Raw genomic sequence first — 25,326 nt, 5'->3', positions numbered from 1 at the left:
TTGAGGAGTTTGCCCCCTCACATGTACTGGTGTGCCACAAACGGGACTTTGGTGTCACCAGCCATTCCCATGTTGTTGCGGTGTATCCACATAAATGGCCCACCCTGTATAATAAACTGGTATTTGAACAAATAAATTAGATTACAATATCAAAGGTGCTAAAGCTCACTTCCGTCGCACAAACACTCCGTGTGAAATCGAAGACACGGAAATCGTTCCTAGTGCGCAAATACGTTCTATCGTTTGAAGTTATGTTTAACCAAACAATATGCAGAGTTACTAGTTTTAATATGCGTTATCTAGTGATAGAAAAAATATAAACAATGACTTGTTCTGAAAAATGTAGGCTAGCTTTTATATAGACATGAACTGTCTGTATGTATAAACCTGTGGTCAAACTCAAAAGTCTGGAATTATTGCAAAAGCGGAAACTATCAAGTAGCTTCAGCAACAAATTGTTATGCAATCCAGCGTATGAACCCCTACAAGCCTCTTCCGACCCCACCTACTCAGTCTCAGCAAGTTCGGACCGGCAGGGAAAACTTCACGCATTTTGTTCTTTCACTCTCTGATTTCTTTTTTTTTTTTTTACGGTCATACTTTGTATTGCTGCTGCGCATCTGTGCTGTACGGACTCCTGATATTATCCGTTACATGTTGCTTTGCTTTCTCTAAGTGTTTTTTTTGTGCTGAGTTTTAAGAATGACTGAAGTAGAAGATGACATTAATGAGCTGGACTCAGAAACGGAGAATGGAGATATTGAGATGTGTTTAATGTCTGAAGTGGGTGAGTTCGGCATCTTTACAACAATATATCGCTATCTTACATGATTCAGAGAGAAAGAGGACAGCGTCCTGGCTTACAAACATATGTTCTAAGAACGTTTTGCCAACGTTCTATTTTAAGTTTAAGAGAAACTTTTTTCTCTCTTTTTCTATGCGAACGTTCCATTTTAGAATTCTGCTTACATTTTGGGAATGTTACTTTTCTCTGAACGTTCTGAAACAACCAGTGACATCATAAAAGAAATGTTACACAAACGTGTACTAACGTGTTTACGTGTAACTAAAACATTTCGGGGAAACGTTTCCCCCCTATTTTCTTATTCTTTCTAACGTATCTTTTCTGGAAAAATGTTTGTTCATAACTTCGAGAAAGCTTGCCAGAACGTTATCAAAAGCTCACAGACGGTTGGTTGCATGTTAGCTGGAATCACATGGTTAGTTTCTTTTTCGGTGCAGCAGGTGTGGTGAGCTACGAGAAGGCATCAGTCGTATTTCACAGCTATAAACGCATAAATAATGTGCTCAAACTCGTTCAGTTGCAAAGAAAACATATTAAAAGGACTCGGACACATTTGCATATATGTAAAGCCCGAAACAACACAAAACGACCTAACCAGAAAGACAAGTTACACACTTCACCACCATCCTCTTCATGGCCATCTAAACTAAAATATTTTTGATTCAAACTAAATGCATGCATGTGTTTTATGTATTTTGTGTGTCTATATTAATGCTCAATTATGTCAGTTCCTTTGCCCTACTTTTGATTCTGTTGCACTTTACTGCAAGAACTGCACAAAAAATGTGATCAATTGTACAAATCCACTTTTTTAAAAATTAATAATATATGGGGATATTCATTGGACAAATACATGTCTTAAATGCACTAAGGATTTTCCTTTGTGTCAGCCCTGCTGCTCTGTTTTATGGACAGTTTAATTTCATAAGCTGGAATAAGTTTGTGTGGTGGAGGCGTGATGGGATAGATGAGTTTTCCTTGTACGGACTGTTTTCAGGCCGTTGCTATAGACATTTTCCATCCAGCCGAGCAACATCTGATTTGAGTTAATGTTTCCCATTATGCTTTGCTCTCTTGTTAGTTTGTTTTGGTTGGGTTTTCCCTTCACTGTAAGTAAACATTAAATCAGAGAATCCCAAAGTGTTCTCATGTCGAGTGTAATGTAGTTTGATTTGTTTGAAGGGAAAAATGTTTAATGGTGTATGCATTGAAAATATTAAGTATGTTGATGTATTACTACTTGTTAGTTATCATCGGCAAGGGCTGCAGATTCATTTCTGATCACAGAAGTTGTGATTCACCTGTTGGATGTTTCCATTAAAAACAAAATGAATGCTTTTTTTCTCAGATTATTCTGAACAGGCGCCAACATACAAATCTAGACCAGATGGTGAAGCTGCGCCAAAAGTGAAACAGGTTTGTTTCTTTTCTGTCCATCTTGAAAAAGCCCAAACTAGAAGAATTTTAGGAGAAAATTCAGCATTTTTTAAAACTGCTAATTTAGCATGACTAGCGATGACTGTGAGCTTCCTGTGATGTCAGTTTGTCGTTTGCAGGTTGATTTCAATGGAAACCCAGACTCACTGTTTTTCAACGATGGAATGAGAAGGATTGACCTTGTTTTGGTCTATGAGGATGAGTCTAAAAATGCATCAGAGAAAAAAAGATCCATTTATAGGAGAAAAGTAAGTCAAGGTCACATGAACACTTCATTTACTAATCTTCATGACTAATATAAACTCGTAGCCCTCGACTCTTAACCTAACGATAACCTTAATGCCTAAAGGCACGATGAAACGGAAGTAGCAACAGATCATTTCTTCCGTATTGTGACATACATCCGAGTATAACGCATTATTGGTAGGAAAAAGTGGGGCGGGGACTTGGATCTATGCATCGGTTGTTGATTGGATGTTGAGATGTGGGCGTGGCACTCAAAATATGCTAGGGGCGGAATTTAAGCGCACTAACTGATAGAAGAATTCCTGCTTACGTTACCAGAGAAAAGTCTGTCACTAAACATGAAAAAAAAAAAAATGTGCTGTCATTGATTTGACAGCACATATAAATACACACTATATATGTGTTTATACACTCATATGTATATATACACACACACACACACACACACATATATATATATATATATATATATGTGTGTATATATATAGTTACTGTTTTGTGATGCCTCAATGTTGTTATTTCTCTTCTTTTCTAAAAACATTTGATGTGTATTTTCATTTCATGCCGACTTTAAACCCTAAATGAGTAATATTTTGTGAGATTCACACACATACTAAAAACCTTAATCACTAAACCTACATCTAACTCAAGCTCCAGACTATTTTCTTTACAACGTCATCATCATTCATACACAGCAAAATCAGTGAGTTTTTATCTCTTCTCTCCTTTTTCATTTACTATCTAGCAAAAACGAAGAGAGTGTTTTGAAGGAAGCCTGATGGATTTTGGTGTGGAATTGGAGGCGACACAATCCGTAAGTTGTTTAATCGCACATTTAAATAAGATTTCCCCTAGAGATGTTTTCCTCCATAAGTATCAGACCCGCAGTTCCTCTTTCTTTACATTCTTGTCATTTCATGCTTTATTTATGCCTGGTTTATATCAGTTCCACCAGTAAATATGGATTCTCAGGAAGGATATACAGAAGGTCTTGTCTCAACCTGTTGATCTGATCTGCAGGAATGCTATTGTTTTAGACAAAGGCACGTATACATCTTCCTGTAGAAGTTTCCATTCTCTGTGTTTTGCAGGTGATAGATGAGAAAATGTTCTATGTGAAACTGCACATGCCTTTTGAAACGCTGTGCTCTTACGCTGAAGTCCTGCATATCAGACTGCCCATCCAGCCCAATGATCTGGCCCCACAATCCTCCGGGTACAACTGCTTCACCAAGCACTTCTACCCCAGCGAAGATGTCATTGTCAAAGAGACGGAGTACTTCACGGCCCCCTTCAGGAAGGATCAGCTGAACCGTTTTCACGTGAAGGACAGAGATCAGTTCTTCACGCCAGCCATGAGGAGCAGAATGGTGCGTTGAACATCTTAAGGGCCCTATCATACACACGGCACGACGCAGGTGTTTTTTTCTAGTTTCAGCCCGACGCAATTATCATTTTCGCGTCCTGCGCTGTTAAAATAGCAAATGCACTTGCGCCCATCTGTTCTCCCATAGACGTGCTGGTGTGTGTTCTGGCGCATTGATGGTGTGTTGCTATTATGAGGCAACAGAAATAGACTGAGCCACTGACCAACTGAAACCTGGTCTAAAGTCAATGGCGTAGTATTTTGTTATTTAAAAAGCGCATTAGTAATATGAGCCTATAGGCGGGTCCACAACGCATGTACACTTATTACACACACAGGGCACACAAACATGCCAAATGTTACAACTAGAAGGATTACAATGTAAAAGATTATTATTGTGTACATAAAGATATGGTGGAATCCGGCTTGTCCCGTAGATGGTCTGAGCTTTAACCTCGCGCACTAGCAGATTCGTTTCCTCGCTAGAGATGCGTTCAGTCTTTCCGCTTGCAAATTCCGCCATGTAAATAGCAAATTCTCCATGCCGCGAGCGCAACTGGATTTTAAAGGGAATGGGAGATGAGACTCTGGTTGGTTTATTGCACGTTACACCCAAAACACACCCATTACTCATTAAGAGAATAGAGACAACCCTTTTAGACTATGCACCGGGAGCGCCGACCATTTCTCCCGTCGTTAAACTAGCAAAAGTGGATTTAAGATACGCACTAAGTGCACTTGCGCCGTGCGCTCTAGACCATGCGCTTAGATGCTTAAAATAGGGCCCTAAGAGTCGCTCGCACTTTACCTTCACCTGTCTCTTACTGATATACCATTGGTTACAGGCGTACTACGTCCTCAACCGAGCTCCGTATGATATCAGAGGAAACATGAAGAAGTACGGCTTCTCCAAACTGCTGAACGGAGGCGTGTACAAAGATGCATATCCATTACATGATGTAAGTAACCATCAAACACCACAGGTGAAAATATCATCATACTTTCCCCAGTCACAGTAAGGGTTAATATAATTTACTAAAACTATTAAAACATTTTTGTTATAAAATAAAAAAATTAAATATATATATATATATATATATATATATATATATATATATATATATATATAAAACATGAAAACCTTGAACTAAATGAAACTTTCTAACTGAAGTTTAAGCACAAACATAAATATTATTTATATTTATATTTTAAAAAGTAATGTATAAAAACACTAATAATTACAAAATTACATAAATTACTACAATTAATCAAAAAAAGGGAAAAAAAAGCTAATACTAATAAAAACTATAAAATATACTTTTGTGTAATAAATAATAAAAAAGATTCTAGCTAACTAAATAAATTTGTTATAAACAAGAAATTCTTAAAATAAATCAAATAATACATTTCAACAGTAACTGTAAAAGAAACCTGTGTAAATATAAATAAATAATAAAAAACAATAACTAACTAGCCACCCTAAGGTGTCCTTGTTGCAGCGTTATTATACATTTAATTACTGAGTAATATTAATTAACTACATGTACTTACTATAGGGTTGGGTTAAGATTAGGGTTTGACTTAGGGCTTGTTGCATGTAATTATGCATAATATAATGTTATTACTATAGCAATTACATGTAAAATGAAACAAGGACACTGTAAAATAAAGTGTTACCCAAAAAAGTAGTTTAAACTGGATGTAGTTTATGTACAGAGGTGATGCATGAGTACTTTACTGCAGTATTAAATGATCACTAATGTGCTTTTTGCTGGTGTTTTTGTGATTTCTGTAACAGTGCAGATTTAATGTGAAATCTAAAGAGCCCAGTTGCCCGAATGAACGATTTCTGCTTTACAACGAGTGGGCGCATCCCAAGAGCTTCTACAAGATGCAGCCGCTGAACCTGATCAGGTGTGTGTTTGTGTCAGAAGACTATTGCATTCGTGCAGTTTGTGTTTTTAGTCTCTATTCTGACTTCTGCTTCCCTCTAGATGAGCGATTAATGCAAATTCATCAATTATGAAACGAGTTTGAGTCAGATATAAAGCAGCTCTACAGAAGACAATAGTGTCATTCAGTTCAATGTTGATTTAATTCAGTTCAAGTTCATCAATTATGAAAGAACTTTGATGCAGTTATAAAGCAGCTCTACTAAAGACAGTTCAGTTTCATTAATGTGCACCTGATCTTGCTTTCAGGAAGTATTTCGGTGAGAAGATCGGCATTTATTTTGCCTGGCTGGGTTTCTACACGATCATGTTGTCCCTCGCTGCTGCAGTCGGCCTCGGCTGTTTCATATACGGATACAAAACCAGAGAGAGCAGCACATGGAGGTACAGCACTCATAACATCACGCCGTTATGCTCTGATACACTTCACAGTACACACAATGTGCTTTGACTGATTATAACTCTTGTTTGGGCAGCAAAGAGGTGTGCGACCCTCAGATTGGTGGACAGATTGTCATGTGCCCGCAGTGTGATGAAGACTGTCCGTACTGGAGGCTGAACATCACGTGTGAGTCCTCTAAAGTGAGTATTCAAATAAAGTGCTTCTGGGTCAAAACCATTGACTGTAAAAAAATATGGACGTAGAGTCCGTGACGTCACCCGTATGTTTTTGGAGCATTTTTGAAGCCGAAAGTGGGCGGAGCCAATCGTCGCCATCTTGGCAGTGTCACTCCCGGATAACCAAAAATGTGCAGCGAGGCGAATTAGCTGAGGTGACGTGACGCTAACACACAGCAGACAAACGGCTAGTAGTGACATCACTGGTAATCCACCTGTCACTCAAGAGGCCACGCCCTTAATTATGCATAACTTTAAGGCTTAATATAATTTAAACGGATGAGTTATAAAAAAATGCACCCCCCACACAGTCGTCATGAAGGGCAAAATTAGCTATAGACCAAAACCACTTTTTGCACCAGGCTATACAAAAAAAAACATTCTGCTGTAAAGTTGGGTATTTTAACATGTGGGTTTATGGGATTGACTCTCTTTTGGAGCCGGTCTCTAGTGGCCAGTCGATGAATTGTCGTTTAAGTCACTTCCGTGTTGGATTCAAGAGAGAGAAAGAGGAAGGTTGCCGCTTGGCCGAAACCCAGGAACAAGCATTTTAGCACTTCCGGTTCCATTGTCCTGAAAGTCAATAGCCATGTTTCCATCCAAAGTTGCAAATTTAACTTGCGTGCAAAATTGAAATATTGCATAACACATCTGCAAAATAAGTCACCGTTTCCATCCCATGTGTTCAAGAGAACAAAATCGTCTCCTCCTGGGAAATTTGCGCAAAAAATCTGTAATAAAAATGTACATTGCTGCAGTCTGTGGTTATTTTTTCATACATCATCATAAATGACTAAATGCTATAATAAACACTGTCGTGTTATCTTGCGATTGGATGGCTGGTGTTTGGGAACGCAATTGTGTGAGATGCTTCTGGGAGGTCATTATTCCCAAACATTTCGATGACATTTCAGGACCACCAAACCAACATTTGAAATCTTGTGTGATTAAATAAATAGGACTAGAGAGGTCTTTGAGGACATTAAATGTCATATAAGATGACTTTATCAATCAGCGATTGGCTGTTTTATTTAGAAGGCGGGACTAATTCCGCCATATTGCTTATTGCACTTTCTCCCATTTATAATTATAATATGAGTGCACCATTTTTGAACATCTAAAGTCTTTGATTGAAGTCATGTGACTGTGATGTAGTTTGTTTATAGCCTACGTTTAGCTTTTAACTGCTGCCAGTTGTATTCAGGCCTTAAATTGTGTTAATTTGTAAAGATTATCATGGTGATGAACAGAACGTGTAAGAATCATAAGCATTTTTTTGATCACAGAGCTTATTTTCTGCCATAATCCGAAAAATCTTTTCGGGTTTCTGTTGAGAATACTGCAAACTTATGATAAAACATCAGTGCTCTTTACACATGTTGCATATTTCACAACGTCTCCTCTGGAGGATTTGGGGATTTCATGTCTGATCTAGGTTTTAACTTCTGGTGTTTGTGAAACTCCCTTTTTGTTGTTCTGAAACTGATCATGTGTTTCTGTTCTCGTTTTCCTCCACAGAGACTGTGTATATTTGATAACTATGGGACATTAGTGTTTGCTGTTTTCATGTCTATTTGGGGTGAGTAATGATGTCATACACTGGTCACATGATCCCATGCACATCTGAACCCTAATCCTAGCCTCATTATGCTAAACCTTTAATTACTCAACATTGCATCAACAATGCTTTTACATCCACATACTGTAGGCTCAGCTTATTCTGGCCGAGAACCAGCAAGCTACATGCAACACTCATTTTTTTTGGCAACACTTTAAAATATGGTTCCATTTATTAACATTAGTTAACGTATTACTTATGAGACCTTATTGTAAAGTGTTGCAATTTTTTGTAATGCAACATTTAGGTGCATTGCATACATATGTTTGGAGCTTTTTGCCGTTTTGCCATTAAAAAGTTGAAATTCTAACTGAAAAGGTCAAAATTCTGACTGAAAAATACATGATTATGACATAGAAAGTCAATGTATACGTTATCTTTATGTCATTATGACTTAATATATAATTTGGACTCTTAAATTTCATAATTTCGACTTAGTATGTCATAATTTAGATTTTTTTTTGTCATATTTTTGACTTTTTCTTATATCATTTAGCTTGCCATAATTGTGACTTTTTGTCATAATTTAAACTTTTAAGTCATAATTTTAACTTTTTAATGTCATAATTTCAACTTTTTAATGTCAAACTTTCAGCTTTTCATCTCATAATTATGACTTGGTACATCTTTTATGCAATGTGTTTTATCTTTCACAGTGACACTGTTTTTGGAGTTCTGGAAACGATACCAGGCCGTGCTGGAGCACGATTGGGACACGGTGGAGTTTCTTCAGCAGGAGGAACAACCACGACCAGAATACGAGGCCAAATGCGTCCATGAAAGATTGAACCCTATTACAAAGGTGTGAGTTTCACTGGATGCTGGGGCTGGGTTCATTGTTTTAGGTGTTTGACTTCAAAAGTAAGCTTAAAAAAAGCATTAAATATGCAGTGTGCTTCTGTGTTTGTTTTATACAGTCTACTGAGAAGGTGCCGTACACGGCCTGTGGAAAGTGCATGAGAGTGTCATGTGGCATCAGCACTGTGTTATTCTGGGTAATATTACACTTTCAGTCTCATCATACATTTAAAGTCTAATATATGTTCTGGGCCATCATCACTTGCGTTCACATTACGCATGCTTTTCAATGTCATTTCATGTTGCATCATCCATCTCTCTTTTGCTTTTTTATGATCTCGTGTAGATTCTGTTGATCATAGCATCAGTGGTCGGGGTGATCGTGTATCGCTTGGTGATGTTTATCATTTTCTCTGTGAAGCTGCGCTCGGATTGGAAGAATAGCAAGGAGCTGGAGCCGTTCAAAGAGTTCGTCACCCCTCAGATGGCCACTTCCATCACGGCCTCCATCATCAGCTTCATCATCATCATGATTCTCAACAATGTCTACGAAAAAGTTGCCATTTGGATCACAGATTTCGGTAACAGATTTCGCTGTAGTTTGATGATTTACAGCAGGGATTCGCTGAATTAACTTGACTTGAATTTGTTTTTTGACAATAAAGGCCCTATTTTATCGATCTAAGCGCATGGTCTAGAGCAGTGGTTCCCAACCTTTTTTTGTCTGAGACCCCCTTTTTCCCAAGAAAATATTTTAGGGCCCCCCTTCACATTTAATGATATTTTCTCTCTTGTAAGCTTGCAGCAAGGATGACAAAATATGTTGTTTTCAAACAAACGGTATGTTTACTATAAACAGATATGTTTATGCACAAATAATAGCCTATAATATTGAAAATACAATAACAAAAACATTAGTAGGCCCTTTGTAATTTAAAAATGTAAGCCTAGGAGTAGCCTATAAATTTGCCCTATTTTAAATGCAATAACAAAAATATCAGTATTCACACTTGTGTGTAGGTAAAAAAAAGAATGAATATAGGCTATTACTAAATGACTTCTGTCTGGGGCCTCAATGTTATTGTGAGGCTTTATCAATGTAAGGCTTTATTTTTTAGGCTTTTGGCGCTATAGCAAGAGATAATAAACTTGCGTTTATTAGGCAAGGCAAGGCAAGGCAAGGCAAGGCAAGTTTATTTATATAGCACATTTCATACACAATGGCAATTCAAAGTGCTTTACATAGAAGAAATTAAAATAATGAAAAGAAATAAGAATAATTAAAACAGTTTAGAAAAATAAAATAAAATACAGTACTTTTAAAAAATAAAAAAGAATATTTATTATAGATCTTTCTTTCAAAGGATTCCCTTAAGACTTAAATCTTTCAACCTTCTTTTAACCTTCAAAAGGTTTATTAACAGAATAATGCGTCTTTCGGAAGAACATTGTAGCCGGAACTACTTCTCTCTCTGTGTGCGCTTATGACGAGTCACGCAAGTACTGGGCTACTCCGCAGCGGCAGCGATCCGAACCAGGGTAAAATAGTCCCAATGTAATCACTTATTATAGGTGTACCAAAGTGATTCAGGATAAGACAAAAACACGGTTTGGAAAATGGATTCATGATTAACTCGCTCATTATATACATTTTGAACAGAAAAAAGTTAAGGACTTTTATTTAATGCAAATTGCTCAAAACTTTTCAATATATGACGCGACACCCCACAGAGCTCGCTGAGGACCCCTTGTGGGCCGCGACCCCCCTGTTGGGAACCGATGGTCTAGAGCGTACGGCGCTAGTGCACTTAGTGCATGTCTGAATCCACTTTTGCTAGTTTAACGACAGGAAAAATGGTCGGTGCTCCCGGCGCATGGTCTAAAAGGGTTGTCTCTATTCTCTTAATAAGTAATGGGTGTGTTTCTGGTGCAACATGCAATAAACCAACCAGAGTCTCATCTCCCATTCCCTTTAAAAGCCAGTTGCGCTCGTGCCATGGAGAATTTGCTATTTACATGGCGGAATTTGCAAGCGGAAAGACTGAACGCGGATCTGCTCATGCGTGAGGTTAAAGCTCAGACCATCTACGGGACAAGCCGGATTCCACCATATCTTTATGTGCACAATAATAATCTTTTACATTGTAATCCTTTTATTTGTAATATTTGGCATGTTTGTGTGCCCTGTGTGTGTAATAAGTGTACGCGCGTTGTGGACCCGCCTATTGGCTCATATTACTAATGCGCTTTTTAAATAACAAAAAAAATATACTACGCCATTGACTTTAGACCAGGTTTCAGTTGATCAATGGCTCAGTCTATTTTAGTTGCCTCAAAATAGCGACACGCCATCAATGCGCCAGAACACACCTCGTTTTTAGACCAGCAGCCCATGGGCGCAAATGCATTTGCACAACGTGGCTGCAGGACGTGAAAATGATAACCGCGTCAGGCTGACACTAGCAAAAAACACTTGCGTCGCGTGAGCCTTGTGCTGCATTGCACTGGGTGAATGATAGGGCCCTAAGTGTTAACAGTAATTAACTGCATTAGTTATTTTAGTTCCATAATTCATACTGAGTAAAAGTGTTTAAAGGATCCTCTGTAAATATGTGGCTCTTTCTGTGTGCTTCAGAGCTGCCGCGGACCAAAACGGAGTACGAGGACAGCCTAACGCTGAAGATGTTCCTCTTTCAATTTGTGAACTATTACTCGTCCTGTTTCTACATCGCTTTCTTCAAAGGAAAGGTGGTGGGGTACCCGGGAAAGCCCGTCTACTGGTTTGGGAAGTTCCGCAACGAGGAGGTGAGAGATTTCTGCAAGATGACGAGGAACTAAATTACTAATTACTAAACTGAAAAGGTCAAAATTCTGGTTTAAAAATTCATCATTATGACATAGAAAGACATAAATTGTCTTTTTAATCTCAATCTTATGAGTGTCATTATGATTAAGTATGTAATGACTTTTTATGTCATAATTTCAGCTTGTTTTACTTTTAAGTTTTACTTTTATATAACAACATGCATCAACTGATATTCCTTGAATGCAATGCAAGTGGCTTTGGATAAAATGCATAAGTGAGAAGTCTGTTACATGTCTTTATTTAATATAACATGAAACATTATTGCGTTCAGTGTGATCCTGGCGGCTGCCTGACTGAGCTGACCACACAGCTGTCAATCATCATGACCGGAAAGGCCGTCTGGAACAACATACAAGAAGTCCTTCTGCCGTGAGTTTCACACAGCGAATGAGACCATTTTGAAGATATTATAAACATTAACATCATGATAAACTCTTTCATAGAGCAGATAAAAAACCACAGCAATTAATAAACACCTGTGTTTCTAGGTGGTTGAAGAATCTGATATTTCGTCGTTGCACCCAGGTGGGTTCAGAGAGAGTGATTCCTCGCTGGGAACAGGACTATCAACTCCAGCCAATAGGAAAGCTCGGCCTGTTTTATGAATACCTGGAGATGGGTGAGATTTTGCGCACACATTTGAATCATCCAATCAGCTGTGAGTGCCCGAACACTGTTGTCTGAATGTGTTTTTGTCTTTTGCATTCCCACAGTGATCCAGTTTGGATTTGTGACTCTATTTGTGGCATCTTTCCCATTGGCTCCTCTCCTGGCACTGATCAACAATCTGTGTGAAATCCGTGTTGACGCCTGGAAAATCACTACTCAGTTCCGTCGCATAGTTCCGGAAAAGGCCCAGGACATTGGCGCCTGGCAGCCCATCCTACAGGGAGTGACGATTCTCGCAGTGGCCACAAATGTGGGTTGAAATTTTTTTTATTGATTCTCATTTGGATGAACCAATATCGATTCTTAAAAGAATAATAGTTCACCCAAAAATGCCAATTCTCTCATCATTTACTCACCCTCATCCCATTTGACTCATTTCTTCAGATTAACACAGATTTGTCCAAGAGGCAGTAAATACAAAATAAATAAAAGAGGTCCCAAGACTGAGCCTTGGGGAACACCAGTGGTAACAATTAAATACAAAGTTCTGGCTTGAAACTCTAGATTGTGCAGGCTAATAGGTCCTTTTACTCACCTGTTCATAATCACATTGTTATCTAAAAGGCACAGCTGATTGGTTCCTGCCGTATCAGTAGCCAATGAGCTTGCTGCTCAACCTTCGAATAGCAGTGCAGCACGCTTCAGAAACACTCCACTTTCCCCAGCTCCACCTGTATAGATCTGCTAAGGGTAATGCATGTACGGTATATTGTACAGCAGCAGCATGTCTTACTTGCTTACAGCAGCGTGTCGTGTATGTATTGGCAGTAGCAAGTCCCGTACTTGCTCTGCAGCAGCAGCAGCGTAGCAGATCTATTCCGCCAAGACCAAACATACAGCATTGTCATTTGTCATACCCATTACCATGCCAATCACTCCGAGAGTTGTCATGACAGAAGTACATTTCAGCTAATTTTTTAAAAAAGTACAAAAACAAATAAAAAAATATATGTATACATTAAAATTCGAGTTGAGCTGGTACTGGTAATGGAAAAGCGCCATAAAAGAATAATACAGAAGGTTACTTTGATTTGCTTTCAAATTCTGTCAATTCTATTATGATATTCAAACATTAAATGTTGTTTTGATGCTCTTTTTAATGTGGCACATGAACCGTTCATCTCTTGCACTTTACTAAATCCGTCATGAAAACTAGTTTTTATGACGTCCACCATTCAAGTGTTTATATTTCAAAAAAAATATTGAAGTAGAAACATAATTAACAGTTACTATTATATTACATTATATTCAAATGTTTTACTTGTTGGACTGTAGCTACCTGATAAATTTCCAAATGAATCAATTCACTTTGTATCAAGATCAGAATTGAATCACATCACAAGTTTGTGAGTCGAAATCGAATCTAGAAATTTGTGTCAATACCCAGCAATTTGTTGTGTGTTTCAGGTCATGTTCACTCACTGTCTGCATCTGTGGTTGTTTTCCTCTCCAGGCTGCCATCATTGCCTTCACTTCGGACATGATTCCTCGGCTGGTTTATTACTGGGCGTTTTCTGTGAACCCTTACACAGGCGGATCAGACCACACCATGGCGGGCTTCATCAACAGCTCGCTGTCTGTATTCAACGTTGCAGACTTCACAACCATCAGCAAACCAAACACAGACACCAACATCACCACATGCCGGTCAGCTTGTAAAACATCACTTATTTGTGAATGCATGTTATATTTGTGAATGACAGCTCGCTCGTAGTTTAATACACAGCATGCATGTTTCATAGATTTATCTAAACATTTAGAAAAGTGTGTACCTTGTGTCGCATTATAAGTGACCTGCAACACCTGTATGTGTGAATAATTTACATAAAACTACCCAAACATTACTTCTATAGACTTGCATAGAAAAGAGCAAAAGCTTGTCTAATAATATGGCTGGTGGCAACAGATGTTAAGGTCAGATTGATCTGTAGTTTTAAGGTGGAGTTCAGTGAAAGGTCTTTTAAAGTCCCCCTGTAGTGGAAATCAAGCATTTAATGTTATTTATATGTCTGTGTGTTGTTTTTAATATGCTTTAAGACAAACTATCACCAAAAAATGGTGAGTCAACAGCATTGCTGAGTATTTTCTCTTTTTAAAACTGCAGTGAACCAAAGTGAACTAATAAACGCGGTTTGATATCGCTGGTGTTTCTGACGTCGCAAACTACCTTGTAACCAATCAAGTCAACGTGACTTCCGATATTCATTACCATTCCGATACATGAACTGGAGTATGAGTGAGTGGAGGCGGGGCTTATTTGCATATTCATAGAAACGCGTATGCTAAATGAGGCAAGGGTGTCGAGTTACATTCCAGCTATTTTAAAGCATGAATTAAAAAAAAAATCACAGGAAAAAACATCAAAATATGCCATTGTGGTGATCAAAGATGAGTTTTAAGGGATAAAATTATTGACTACAGGGGGACTTTAAGATTTTACATTGATATATTTGAACACTGACAGATGTATTAATTTGCTCTTGTTATGTTCTCAGGTATCGAGATTTCAGGTATCCTCCCAGTCATCATAAACAATATGAGTTCAGCATATATTATTGGCACGTCATTGCTGCCAAACTGGCTTTTATGATTGTTGTTGAGGTAGGTGACTAGATGTGATACGCCTGATTACCTCTTGAAACAAACTTTGTGTTTGTGTTTTTAAGATTCTAAATATGCTGTTTTGTTCTCCTCTCAGCACATCGTTTATTTCACAAAATTCATGCTGTCCTACATAATACCGGATGTGCCGGAAGCGCTGAAAGAACAGATCAAACGGGAGCGTTACCTGACGCAGAAGATCCTGCATGAAACCAACATAGAACAGTTTAAGGAACTCATGAAGCCCGTCACCGAGAAGCTTCAGAACCAGGTTGAAGAGCCGGAGTTGGAGTTGGACCTGAAGCTGTGAAGCCTTACATTGACCGTCCTTAATCCCTGTCCCACGCCTCACATTCAGATCCATGCGTCTTAAACCTCAAACAAACAAGCTCAAGAATGTTTGCATAGTCATTTTCATTTTACCCGGACACAGTGTATAATGTGCCCGAGTGAAATATGCCTTGAAAACAGGTTTTGTGTGGAGCCCACATCTTAAAACCACTAGTTTTAATATTTTTTAGAAATTGCTTTTTGCCAAGTGAGATATGTTGTCATAATTCTTCGTTTGTTGTAGATGACTGGTAAAAACCAATAGCTTTTGTTCTGACAATCCATTGCAATGCATATTATTGCAGATGTTACTGACATATTATATATTATGAAAACAAGTATTTGATCTTTATCACTTCTTATTGAACTAAATGTGCAAAATCTGGTATAAACACAATGCAAGATATTTTTAAAGAATTTAAATGACTATCAAGTATTATGCTGGCAAATCAAGTTTTTTTTTATGTGAGGTTTATACATCAAATAAAATAAACAGAGCATTTAATGCTTTTTAAAATATACTAACAAAAAAAAGTGCCTTAATGTTACAACGATAATACCATGTTTTTGGATTTGTTAAACTACTTTGGAGTACTATATGAATATTGTGTTTATATGTAATGTTTATTATGGTAATATCAGATTCATACACAACACTGTGAGCACAAGATGCCATAAATTAACTTTTTTATTATTATTGTTGTTACTATTTTAGCTAAGCTAACATTTCTATCATTCTATCATGCTCTGTATGTTTGTGAATATTCCATTTTTTTGTGTGTTACCTCTGTACAATACAATGTTTACAAATATTCGTATATTTGCACATATATTGACAATAGCATTTTTATATATAAAAAATAAATTGTTAATGTTGTACAATGTTCATCGTTTACATAATTTCGTTTAAATAGTTTGCTAATTAATATCCACTCATACTTAATCAATTAGAATGACAAAATAATAATAAAATAATAGTTGATATCCACGCCATCTTCTTAGTAAAATAAATATATATTTATTTTACTAATAAGATACTATTATTTATTATTATATTATATATATATAGCCTACACTATGGAAGTAATGGGGCCCTACAACTGTTTGGTTGTCGACATTCTTCATAATATCTTATTTTGAGTTCAGCAGAAGAGAGAAATTCATACAGGTTTGAAACAACATTAGGGTGAGTAAATGATGACAGTATTTTTATGTGAACTATCATAGTACTAGCATACATAGCATGCTAGCGCAACTTTCCGTTCTAGGCAATTTTATTTCTGAGGCCTGGCGCGACTGTGACGTCATCACTGTGCGTCGCGGTGACAGCAGCAGCTCGGTGAATCCTCGTGTGTTGTTTTTTATCATCATAAATCTGTACAAATCAACCATGAGCTCTCAAATAACTTGTGTCGGTTGGGTGAAGCGGGGAATCGCGAAAGAAACGCCCGATAAAGTGAGTGTGTCACGTGATTGAGTTTATACCGCTTGTTTCTGTGGCATCGCACACGTGTAACTCGAATACAATCTTTATCACAGGTCGAGTTGAGCAAAGAAGAGCTGCAACGCATCATATCAGAGGCTAAAGATGAGCTACAGTGAGTTTTACCTGCTCACACTCAATCTGACACTTAATGAGACACATTTCAATTTAAAACTGGTTAACAGTAACAATAATAATATTGTCAATATGATCCTGTCAAATACCAGTGTCCTGTTATTGCCATTTTACCCTGTGTTTCACTTTAAAACTTTTTAGCGGCCCGGGCCCAATTTTTGTGATATAAACTTCAAATTTGTTTAGGCTTTGTTTTTTCCAGCAATTTTTGAGTGAAAATTATTTCATAATATATATATATATATATTGTATATGTTCAGCTGTTTAATTTTAGGAAACCTCTTTGTGATTTCTCCAGGGATCATGATGATGATGATGATGAGAAGGTTGATGAAGGTGTGGTTAGTGGTCTGGACATCAGTGAAGAAACATCAGCAGCTCCGACTGATAGTGAAGAAATAAAAGAGGAGAAAGATGCGACCGAGGCAGAGGATGATCTTGCAGAGTACGGACTAGACAAATATGATGAGGAAGACATCGGTATGTGATGAAGAGCACACGTTATTCTTTCCCTGACTGATTCATCTGCCCTAAAGAGTTAGTTAACACAAAAATATAAATGATCCCATAACCCTCAAGCCATCCTAGGTGTATATGACTTTCTTCTTTCAGACGAACACAATCAGAGTTATGTTAAATAATATCCTGGCTCTTCCGAGCTTTATAATGGGAGTCAATGAGATTTTGAAGCCCAAGAAAGTGCATCTATCCATCATCATATTTGATGATGAAGGTGATGCAGATTTTCAGCTCTTCTTCTCTTGTGCAGCGACATCTAATCTTGGAGACAGTCTGGCAGGACTGACTGTGTTTGGCACCAATGAAGAAGACCCGTACATCACCCTCAAAGACACGGTGAGGACACACACACACACACACTGAGTTCTGCGTTCTCTCCTTTCAATTCTCTGTGTTTTCCGTTGATCTGATCGATCATCGCTGTCGGGTGTGTGTGTGTGTGTATGTATGTTTATGTCTGACCTGTGCTGTGTTTTGTAGGATCAGTACGAGCGTGAGGATTTTCAGATTAAATCCTCAGATAACCTGATTCTAGCTGGACGAGCGGAGAAAGACTGCTGTAACCTGGATGTTTACGGTGACCTGCATCTTACACACACACACACACACACACACACACACACACACACACACACACACACACACACACACACACACACACACACACACACACACACACACACACACACACACACACACACACTCACACAGTGTTGTTTTACCATCATTCAGATGCTATTATAGTTTTTCTTTAATATTTCTATTTTCTGTTTTCCTTTTAAAAATGATACTTATTAAAGTAATTTTATTGCGTGTTTTGTCATTTATATTATTTCTTAATTGTTTATTTCTTAAGTTTTATTTATTTAATTGTTCGATAAAATAATTGTATTAATTTTTATATTAATCAAGTTAAATTAAATGAAAAACTACATGAACATTTCTCATTTTCATTTAAAGTTTGTTATAATTAAATCAAATTAATTAATTTAATATTAATCAAGTTTAAATTAAATGAGAAAGTTATATAATTTATTTAGAGTTTATGTAGTTTTTTAAATCTTAACTATTTATTAATTAATAAAATCGATTTAATTAATTTGATATCAAGTTAAACTAAATGGAAATGAGATGTTTATATAGATTTTATTAAGTTTTTTATCAATTACTAAAATCAATTTTTTAAATTTGATATTAATCAAGTGAAACCAGACAGAAATGAGAAATTTCATTAATATTAATTTTATTAAATTGATATTAACGACATTAAACGTAATGTTATTTGGCAACGGTCAGGTTAACATTTATTTAATCCCAAGTAACACATTTTTTTTTTTTTTTTGTCAGTTATATAATAACCCTGAAGATCTCCGTCAGTTAATCGTTCCTTCACTGTGTGTGTTTTCAGTGTATAACTCTGAGGAAGACTCTCTGTACGTTCATCATGACGTCCTGCTGCCCGCGTATCCACTGTGTGTGGAGTGGCTGAACTTTGACCCCAACCCAGAGGAAGGACACGGTGAGGATTGGAATATAAAAATATCTTGTATTGCAGAAAAATTTGCTTGAGGGTTTAAAAGTTTGAAAAAGAAGGAGGTAAAGTGCATGAAAAGCCCTATTCGGACGGGATTAACTTTACCGGGGTAGATGGAGTAATGTCATTTTACCACAGGACGTCTGTAATAATAATGGCCAATTCACACGGGATATCTCAGTAAAACTAGCAGAAGTGGGAGAGTAACTCGATTTGCATATTACGCTGCTATCACGTGCACAAACACATATAACCTATATATATATATAACAGTTATGTCCAGTCGAACGATGTATTAATTAACTTCAGATTGGATTGTGTTGGTAAACGCTATAAGATGTTTCGTGCCTCTAACAAGTGCTTTGGATCTTCTCTCTGGTCTGAATGGTGTGTGTAAAACACTTGAGTTTTGCCACAGACTCGTCCCAGCGTCTAGAAAACAACTGATGCTTCTTCAAGCGTCTCCATACTTGAGAAACCGTGGAAAACTACTTTTAAACAGGAAATGACGAAACATACAGTACAGGTCAAAAGTTTGGACACATTACTATTTTTAATGTTTTTGAAAGAAGTTTCTTCTGCTCATCAAGCCTGCATTTATTTGATCAAAAATATTGTGATATATTATTACAATTTAAAATAATTGGTTTACAATTTATTATACTTTTAAATGATCATTTATTTCTGTGATGCAAAGCTGAATTTTCAGGATCATTACTCCAGTCTATCACATGATCCTTTAGAAATCGTTCTAATATTCTGATTTATTATGAGTGTTGGACACAGTTCTGCTGCCTAATATATTTGATGAATAAAAGGTTAAAAAAGAACTGCATTTATTCAAAATAAAAATTCTAATAATATAAATCTTCTTTACCATCACTTTTTATCAGTTTAACACATCCTTGCTGAATAAAAGTATTGATTTATTTTAAAAAAAGAAAGAAAAAAAATTTCTGATCCCAAATGACTGACCAGTAGTGTATATTGTTGTTACAAAAGATTTCTATTTTTAAAACATTTGCTTCTTATTATTTATTTTTTTATTTTAAACTTTTTGTTCATCAAAGTATCCTAAACAAGTATTTACTGTTTCCAACTTTGATAATGAATCATCATATTAGAATGATTTCTAAAGGATCATGTGATAGACTGGAGTAATGATCCTGAAAATTCAGCTTTGCATCACAGAAATAAATGATCATTTAAAGTATAATAAATTGAAAACCAATTATTTTAAATTGTAATAATACATCACAATATTATTATTTTTTTTTCTGTATTTTTGATCAAATAAATGCAGGCTTGATGAGCAGAAGAAACTTCTTTCAAAAACATTAAAAATAGTAAAGTTTCCAAACTTTTGGCCTGTACTTTATACATACATATTTACAGCGGGTCTATTCGCACGGGATTAGCATTTCCTGAGGTCATTTTTCCGGACCTTTTTACTGAAGGTAAAAGTCGCCGTAATCTTTACTGACATTGTCCGTGATGATCACTGAGATGCACATTCGGACGAGACTAAAATCACTGAGAAGCTCTGGTGATTATTACTTTACCCCACTAGTTGTTACACTAGTCCCGTCCGAATAGGGCTAAAGACTGTGTGTTGATGTGTTGTTCTCCAGGGAATTACGCCGCGGTGGGAAACATGACGCCGGTGATCGACGTCTGGGATCTGGATGTCGTGGACTGTTTAGAACCGGCTTTCTCACTCGGCAGCAAGAAGAAGAAGAAGAAGAAAGCAAAGAAGGTGCTTAATCCATCATGATACAGTGCATTCAATTATCCAGCTGGTTAATATCATTTATCATTAACTCATAATTGCAGGTTAGAAACACTTGATGTTGTAATGTCATACAAAACAATAAAAACGGAGGTAGCTTATAGGATTAAAGTCGGCATGAAGCTGAAGTTGCACAGGTTTGCGTCTCTATCGTGACGTATATCCGAGTGAAACGCTTCTGGAACAAGAACAGATGTGGGCGGGGCTTGATTTTGTCTGTGGGGAATTGATTGGATGGTTGTGGTTTGCTATTGGCTGATGTCATGTGAGTGACAGGTTTAGCCCCGCCCTCATCAGCAGAGAAGAGGGGAAGTTATTCTGATTCAAGATTATGAGGAACTTGAATTTAAACAAATAATGCTGTGCTCGGATAAATCATTCATAATACACATGTAATATTCCATAAAAAAAAAAAAATTGGCCATTTTGATTTCATGATCCATTTTTCATGCTATTTATGTGCTTAATTGAGTTAAATTCAGCGTTATGAATGTTCCACTGTGATGTCCGATGTGTATAAGTGGGGTTTTTTTCCCCAGGCGGCGGAGCCTGTCGACGGACACTCGGATTCTGTGCTGGATCTGTCCTGGAACCGGCTGGTCAGGTGACATGTCTTCAGCTTTCCTGAACCTTCTCCTGAACTGCTTTTCTTCGTGTGACTGATGGAGTGTTTGTGTGGCAGGAATGTTCTAGCGAGTGCGTCTGCGGACGAGACTGTGATCCTGTGGGATCTGGAGAAGGGAAAACCAGCGGCGACCCTCTCCAAACACACGGATAAGGTACAAACACACACGCCAGGGTCTCTCCTGCTCAACAAGGCTGCTTTTATTTGATCAAAAATACAGTAAAAATAGTGAAATATTATTACAATGTAAAATAGCAGTTTTCTGTGAATATACGGTCAAATGTAATTTATTCCTGTGATCAAAGATGAATTTTCAGCATCATTACTCCAGTCTTCAGTGTCACATGATCCTTCACAAATCATTCTTATGTGATGATTTGATGCTTAAGAAACATTTATGATTATTATCAGTGTTGAAAACAGTCGTGTTGCTTCATATTTTTGTGTAAATATTGGTTTTCGTGATTCTTTGATGAAGCGAGAGCTCAAATGAACAGCATTTATTTGAAAAAGACTGTTTTGTAACATTATAATTGTCACTTTTAATGCATCCTTTATGATTAAAAGTATTAATTTCTAATAGTTTAGTCACACACACATCTGCCGAGGCTTATTTTGCATTATTGATCAGCTGATTGTACATTAAAATGCTCTATACACAGCGACACACCAAATAAATCAATAAGTGTACAACCAACACCATTGACCAATCAGAATCAAGTATTGCAGGAATTGACCAATCAGAATCAAGTATTTCATGAGAGTCTGTTTATTCTGATCATATTCTCTGATCATCCATCGCAGGTTCAGACGCTGAAGTTTCACCCGTTTGAGGCTCAAACTCTCGTCAGTGGATCATATGACAAGTAGGTCATGACGTCACTGGTGTATGACTTGACCAATCAGATCGCAGCACGAATGAGCCTGACCAATCAGAGCGTTGTGTGTCACAGGTCAGCGGTTCTGTACGACTGCCGCAGTCCGAACGACAGCCATCGGATCTGGCGCTTCAGTGGACAGGTGGAGCGTGTCTGTTGGGACCATTTCTCCCCGTGTCACTTCCTGGTGAGAAACTGAGCCGTTCGGGATGTTTCATGTGAACTTTGACCTGGAGTAACGTGTGATGTGTGTTGCAGGCGAGTACAGATGACGGCTTCATCTACTGTCTGGACGCTCGCTCGGATAAAGCCGTGTTCACGCTGAGAGCTCACGACGGAGAGGTTTCAGGTCCGTACAGTCGCTCGAAACCTGAACATAACTCTTGCCTTTCCTCACATAAACATGAACTGATATATATAAAAAAAAGAAATGCAACAAAATAACTAAAACTTTTACTTAAATTAAAATAAAAACAATAACAGTACATCAATTACACTGCAATCGCTAAAATATTCATGTTACTATCATTAACTAAAAGTAAAACCCTAAAACATTTTTAAATAAAATAAGCATTGACTGAAATAAAATGGAATATGTATATAAAAAAAAAAAATCAGTTTAGTTAAAAAAAAAACTAAGGTGAAAATGAAATTCATTCAAGTTCAAATGAAAACAGATTTTTTTTAAATAAAACCTTTTATTTTATCAAATATCTCCAATTTAAACCATGTAGACATAAAAAAAAAAAAATCTAAATGGGGGAAAAATAATAAAGCATTGAAATTAAAATGAAAACAGAAAATATACAAATAAAACCTGTTCAAAATATTAAAAAAAACTAATAAAAATGAAAAAGCCATTTAGACATATTTAAGAAAAAATATATAAAAATGAAGAAATTAAAATGAAACCAGAAATATTTTAAATAAAACCTATTCAAAATATTAAAAAAAACATTTTTACAAAAATGTTAAAACCATGTAGACATAAGGCGGACGCGCAGCTCAGCGCCGCGCCGCGCCACGTCTAGGACAACTGTCACCTGAAAATCCGATAACATCAGCAATTTTCTGATTTCTGTAAATAAATATAAAACTAAATGTATATTGCAGCACAGGGTGAAGTCCGTATATACATTAACTACGATTTGAGACACACACATGTAAATTTAATATAAAACTATGTAAATGGCGCTCTGTGGCGCGGCAGGGTTTTGAACACGGTCCTGAGCCGCCGCGGACAGACGCCGAAAGGCGCCGCCGGTGTGTGTACTCTCATAGAGAATAGTGTGTTCGAATTTAAAAGACGTGGCGCTGCGCGGCGCGGCGCCGAGCTGCGCGTCCGGTGTGCGACCCCCTTTAATAAAAAAACACATTCTAATAAAAGTAACTAAAACATTCAAATAAAAATAACCTATTCTAAATATTAATAAAAACTATAATATTGATTTATTTTTACTATTATTTTATTGATAAATATTAATAAAACTAATAGTATATAAATGTGCTGAAATAAAAAATATATATATATAAAAAAAAACGTATATTATTTCTGCAACACTACTTATTTTAGTTTAACTTGATGTACTAAAATAAAATAAAAATCACAACAACAAAACGATTTAAACTTGAACTGACCCTGGTGACCCCGGTGTGACCTCTGCGCAGGGATGGACCTGAGCAGTCAGATCCGCGGATGTCTCGTCACGTCTTCAGCGGACAAACACGTGAAGATCTGGGACATTCTCGGAGACAAACCCAACCTGATCCACTCCAGAGACATGAAGATGGTAGAGTATCTCTGTTCTCCGAGCGTCAGGAGTGTGTGAAGTCAGGCTTTAACACAGGACTCTCTCTCTCTCTCTCTCTGTCAGGGTGTGTTGTTCTGCGGCTCCTGCTGTCCGGATCTTCCCTTCGTCTATGCGTTCGGAGGACAGAGAGACGGACTGCGCGTCTGGGACATCAGTGACGTCGCTGCTGGTATGTGTGTGTGTGTGTATATAGAGTCTCCAGCCATGAGGCTTTTCTTCATGTGTTGCTCACTGTATTCTGTCTCCAGTTGCGGAGGTTTTCGGCAGTCGGGAGCGTTTGGTGGCGGATACAGTCTCTGGAGCGTCAGGAAGTCACATGGAAGTTTCATAACAACAAACATAACCAGAGACTGAATCAATGACTCGTGGATCACTGCGACTGTCAATGTGCAGAACATATTTATGCCATCAGATGATGCATTACGAAAAGATTCTCAATGTGTTTGTTTATCTGATATATGTGATATCTGAGCTATATATATGTATGTGTGTGTATATATACACACACACACACACAGACTATTCTATATAATTATGTATATATATATATACACACACACACACACACACACACACACACACACACAATTCTATATAATTATATATATATACACACACACACACACACACCTATATAATTATATATATATAATATACCGATATCAGATCTTTGTTGTTTGATATTGAACACACTGTGCTTTCCTTTAAGAGGGAATTTTAATATCTCCTCTAAACTTGCAGATTTAACTTTCCATATTTCCTCTTTTTAGGAAGTGTATGAATAACTATGATGAATAATTTGTAATATTGGTATCCCATTTTTGGGATAATGAAATTGCAGTTGTTATAGGAATAAGAATGAATAAAACTGTGGAATCCCAGAGAACTGCCTGTCTTTGTATTTCTGTCAGCTTTGTACAAAGTTGTGAAAATCAAATGCTTTGATGTCAGAAATTAATAGATATTGAGGAAAAATTTATGAGAGATGAATTCTCTCTATGGCGGTGGTTTTGCTGCCCTTCAGTGGGCAATTGTGGCACTGGTGTTTTAAAATAATTGTTCAGAAATATTATTCAAATCTGTCTGTCTGTCTATGTTTCCTATCCGGAAAAATATTTGTGTAACACACTTGATTTCCACCGCTAGGAGGCGCTCTAAAGTTCAAATAACTGAATTCTCCGTTGAACTTCATTCAAATCTCATGGCATATTTTGAATCGAATTGCCAGACAATTTGATTTATAACC

At 37.1% G+C, this 25,326-nt stretch overlaps 2 protein-coding genes and 1 long non-coding RNA gene across 4 annotated transcripts; 2 read left to right on the top strand and 1 right to left on the bottom strand.

The window, feature by feature from the left end:
- The first annotated feature begins 241 nt into the window (after positions 1-241).
- Positions 242-16,190, top strand: ano6 (anoctamin 6). 2 transcript variants are annotated; one of them, XM_082166764.1, is made up of 20 exons: positions 242-787; positions 2,154-2,221; positions 2,362-2,490; positions 3,234-3,302; positions 3,580-3,858; positions 4,700-4,813; positions 5,653-5,768; positions 6,056-6,190; positions 6,283-6,388; positions 7,943-8,003; positions 8,699-8,844; positions 8,960-9,037; positions 9,187-9,421; positions 11,476-11,645; positions 11,978-12,075; positions 12,195-12,325; positions 12,420-12,625; positions 13,829-14,022; positions 14,871-14,976; positions 15,074-16,190. In XM_082166764.1, the coding sequence occupies exons 1-20, from the start codon at positions 703-705 to the stop codon at positions 15,284-15,286; spliced, it is 2,739 nt and encodes a 912-aa protein (XP_082022890.1). In that variant the 5' UTR covers positions 242-702; the 3' UTR covers positions 15,287-16,190. The 2 variants fall into 2 exon arrangements, with proteins under 2 accessions (XP_082022890.1, XP_082022891.1); XM_082166765.1 differs by having other exon boundaries at positions 727-787; positions 2,348-2,490.
- Positions 16,191-16,611: 421 nt separating this feature from the next.
- pwp1 (PWP1 homolog, endonuclein) lies at positions 16,612-24,468 on the top strand. Its single transcript, XM_082166815.1, has 15 exons — positions 16,612-16,762; positions 16,846-16,904; positions 17,223-17,404; positions 17,694-17,779; positions 17,924-18,020; positions 18,852-18,962; positions 20,609-20,733; positions 21,306-21,370; positions 21,449-21,545; positions 22,196-22,257; positions 22,345-22,456; positions 22,528-22,618; positions 23,938-24,059; positions 24,144-24,249; positions 24,329-24,468. Exons 1-15 carry the CDS (start codon positions 16,697-16,699, stop codon positions 24,409-24,411), a joined length of 1,464 nt encoding a protein of 487 aa, XP_082022941.1. The 5' UTR covers positions 16,612-16,696; the 3' UTR covers positions 24,412-24,468.
- On the bottom strand, positions 24,393-25,169 carry LOC309496754. Its single transcript, XR_014205220.1, has 2 exons — positions 24,643-25,169; positions 24,393-24,552 (listed from the first exon to the last, which is right to left on the bottom strand). It is a non-coding gene; the product is annotated as an uncharacterized lncRNA (long non-coding RNA).
- Positions 25,170-25,326: the final 157 nt, after the last annotated feature.

This window comes from Leuciscus leuciscus (genome assembly GCF_965113295.1).
Source record: "Leuciscus leuciscus genome assembly, chromosome: 4".
Classification (NCBI taxonomy): domain Eukaryota; kingdom Metazoa; phylum Chordata; class Actinopteri; order Cypriniformes; family Leuciscidae; genus Leuciscus; species Leuciscus leuciscus.
Note: the sequence above shows the minus strand (reverse complement) of the source record. Positions and strands in the feature narration are given on the sequence as shown.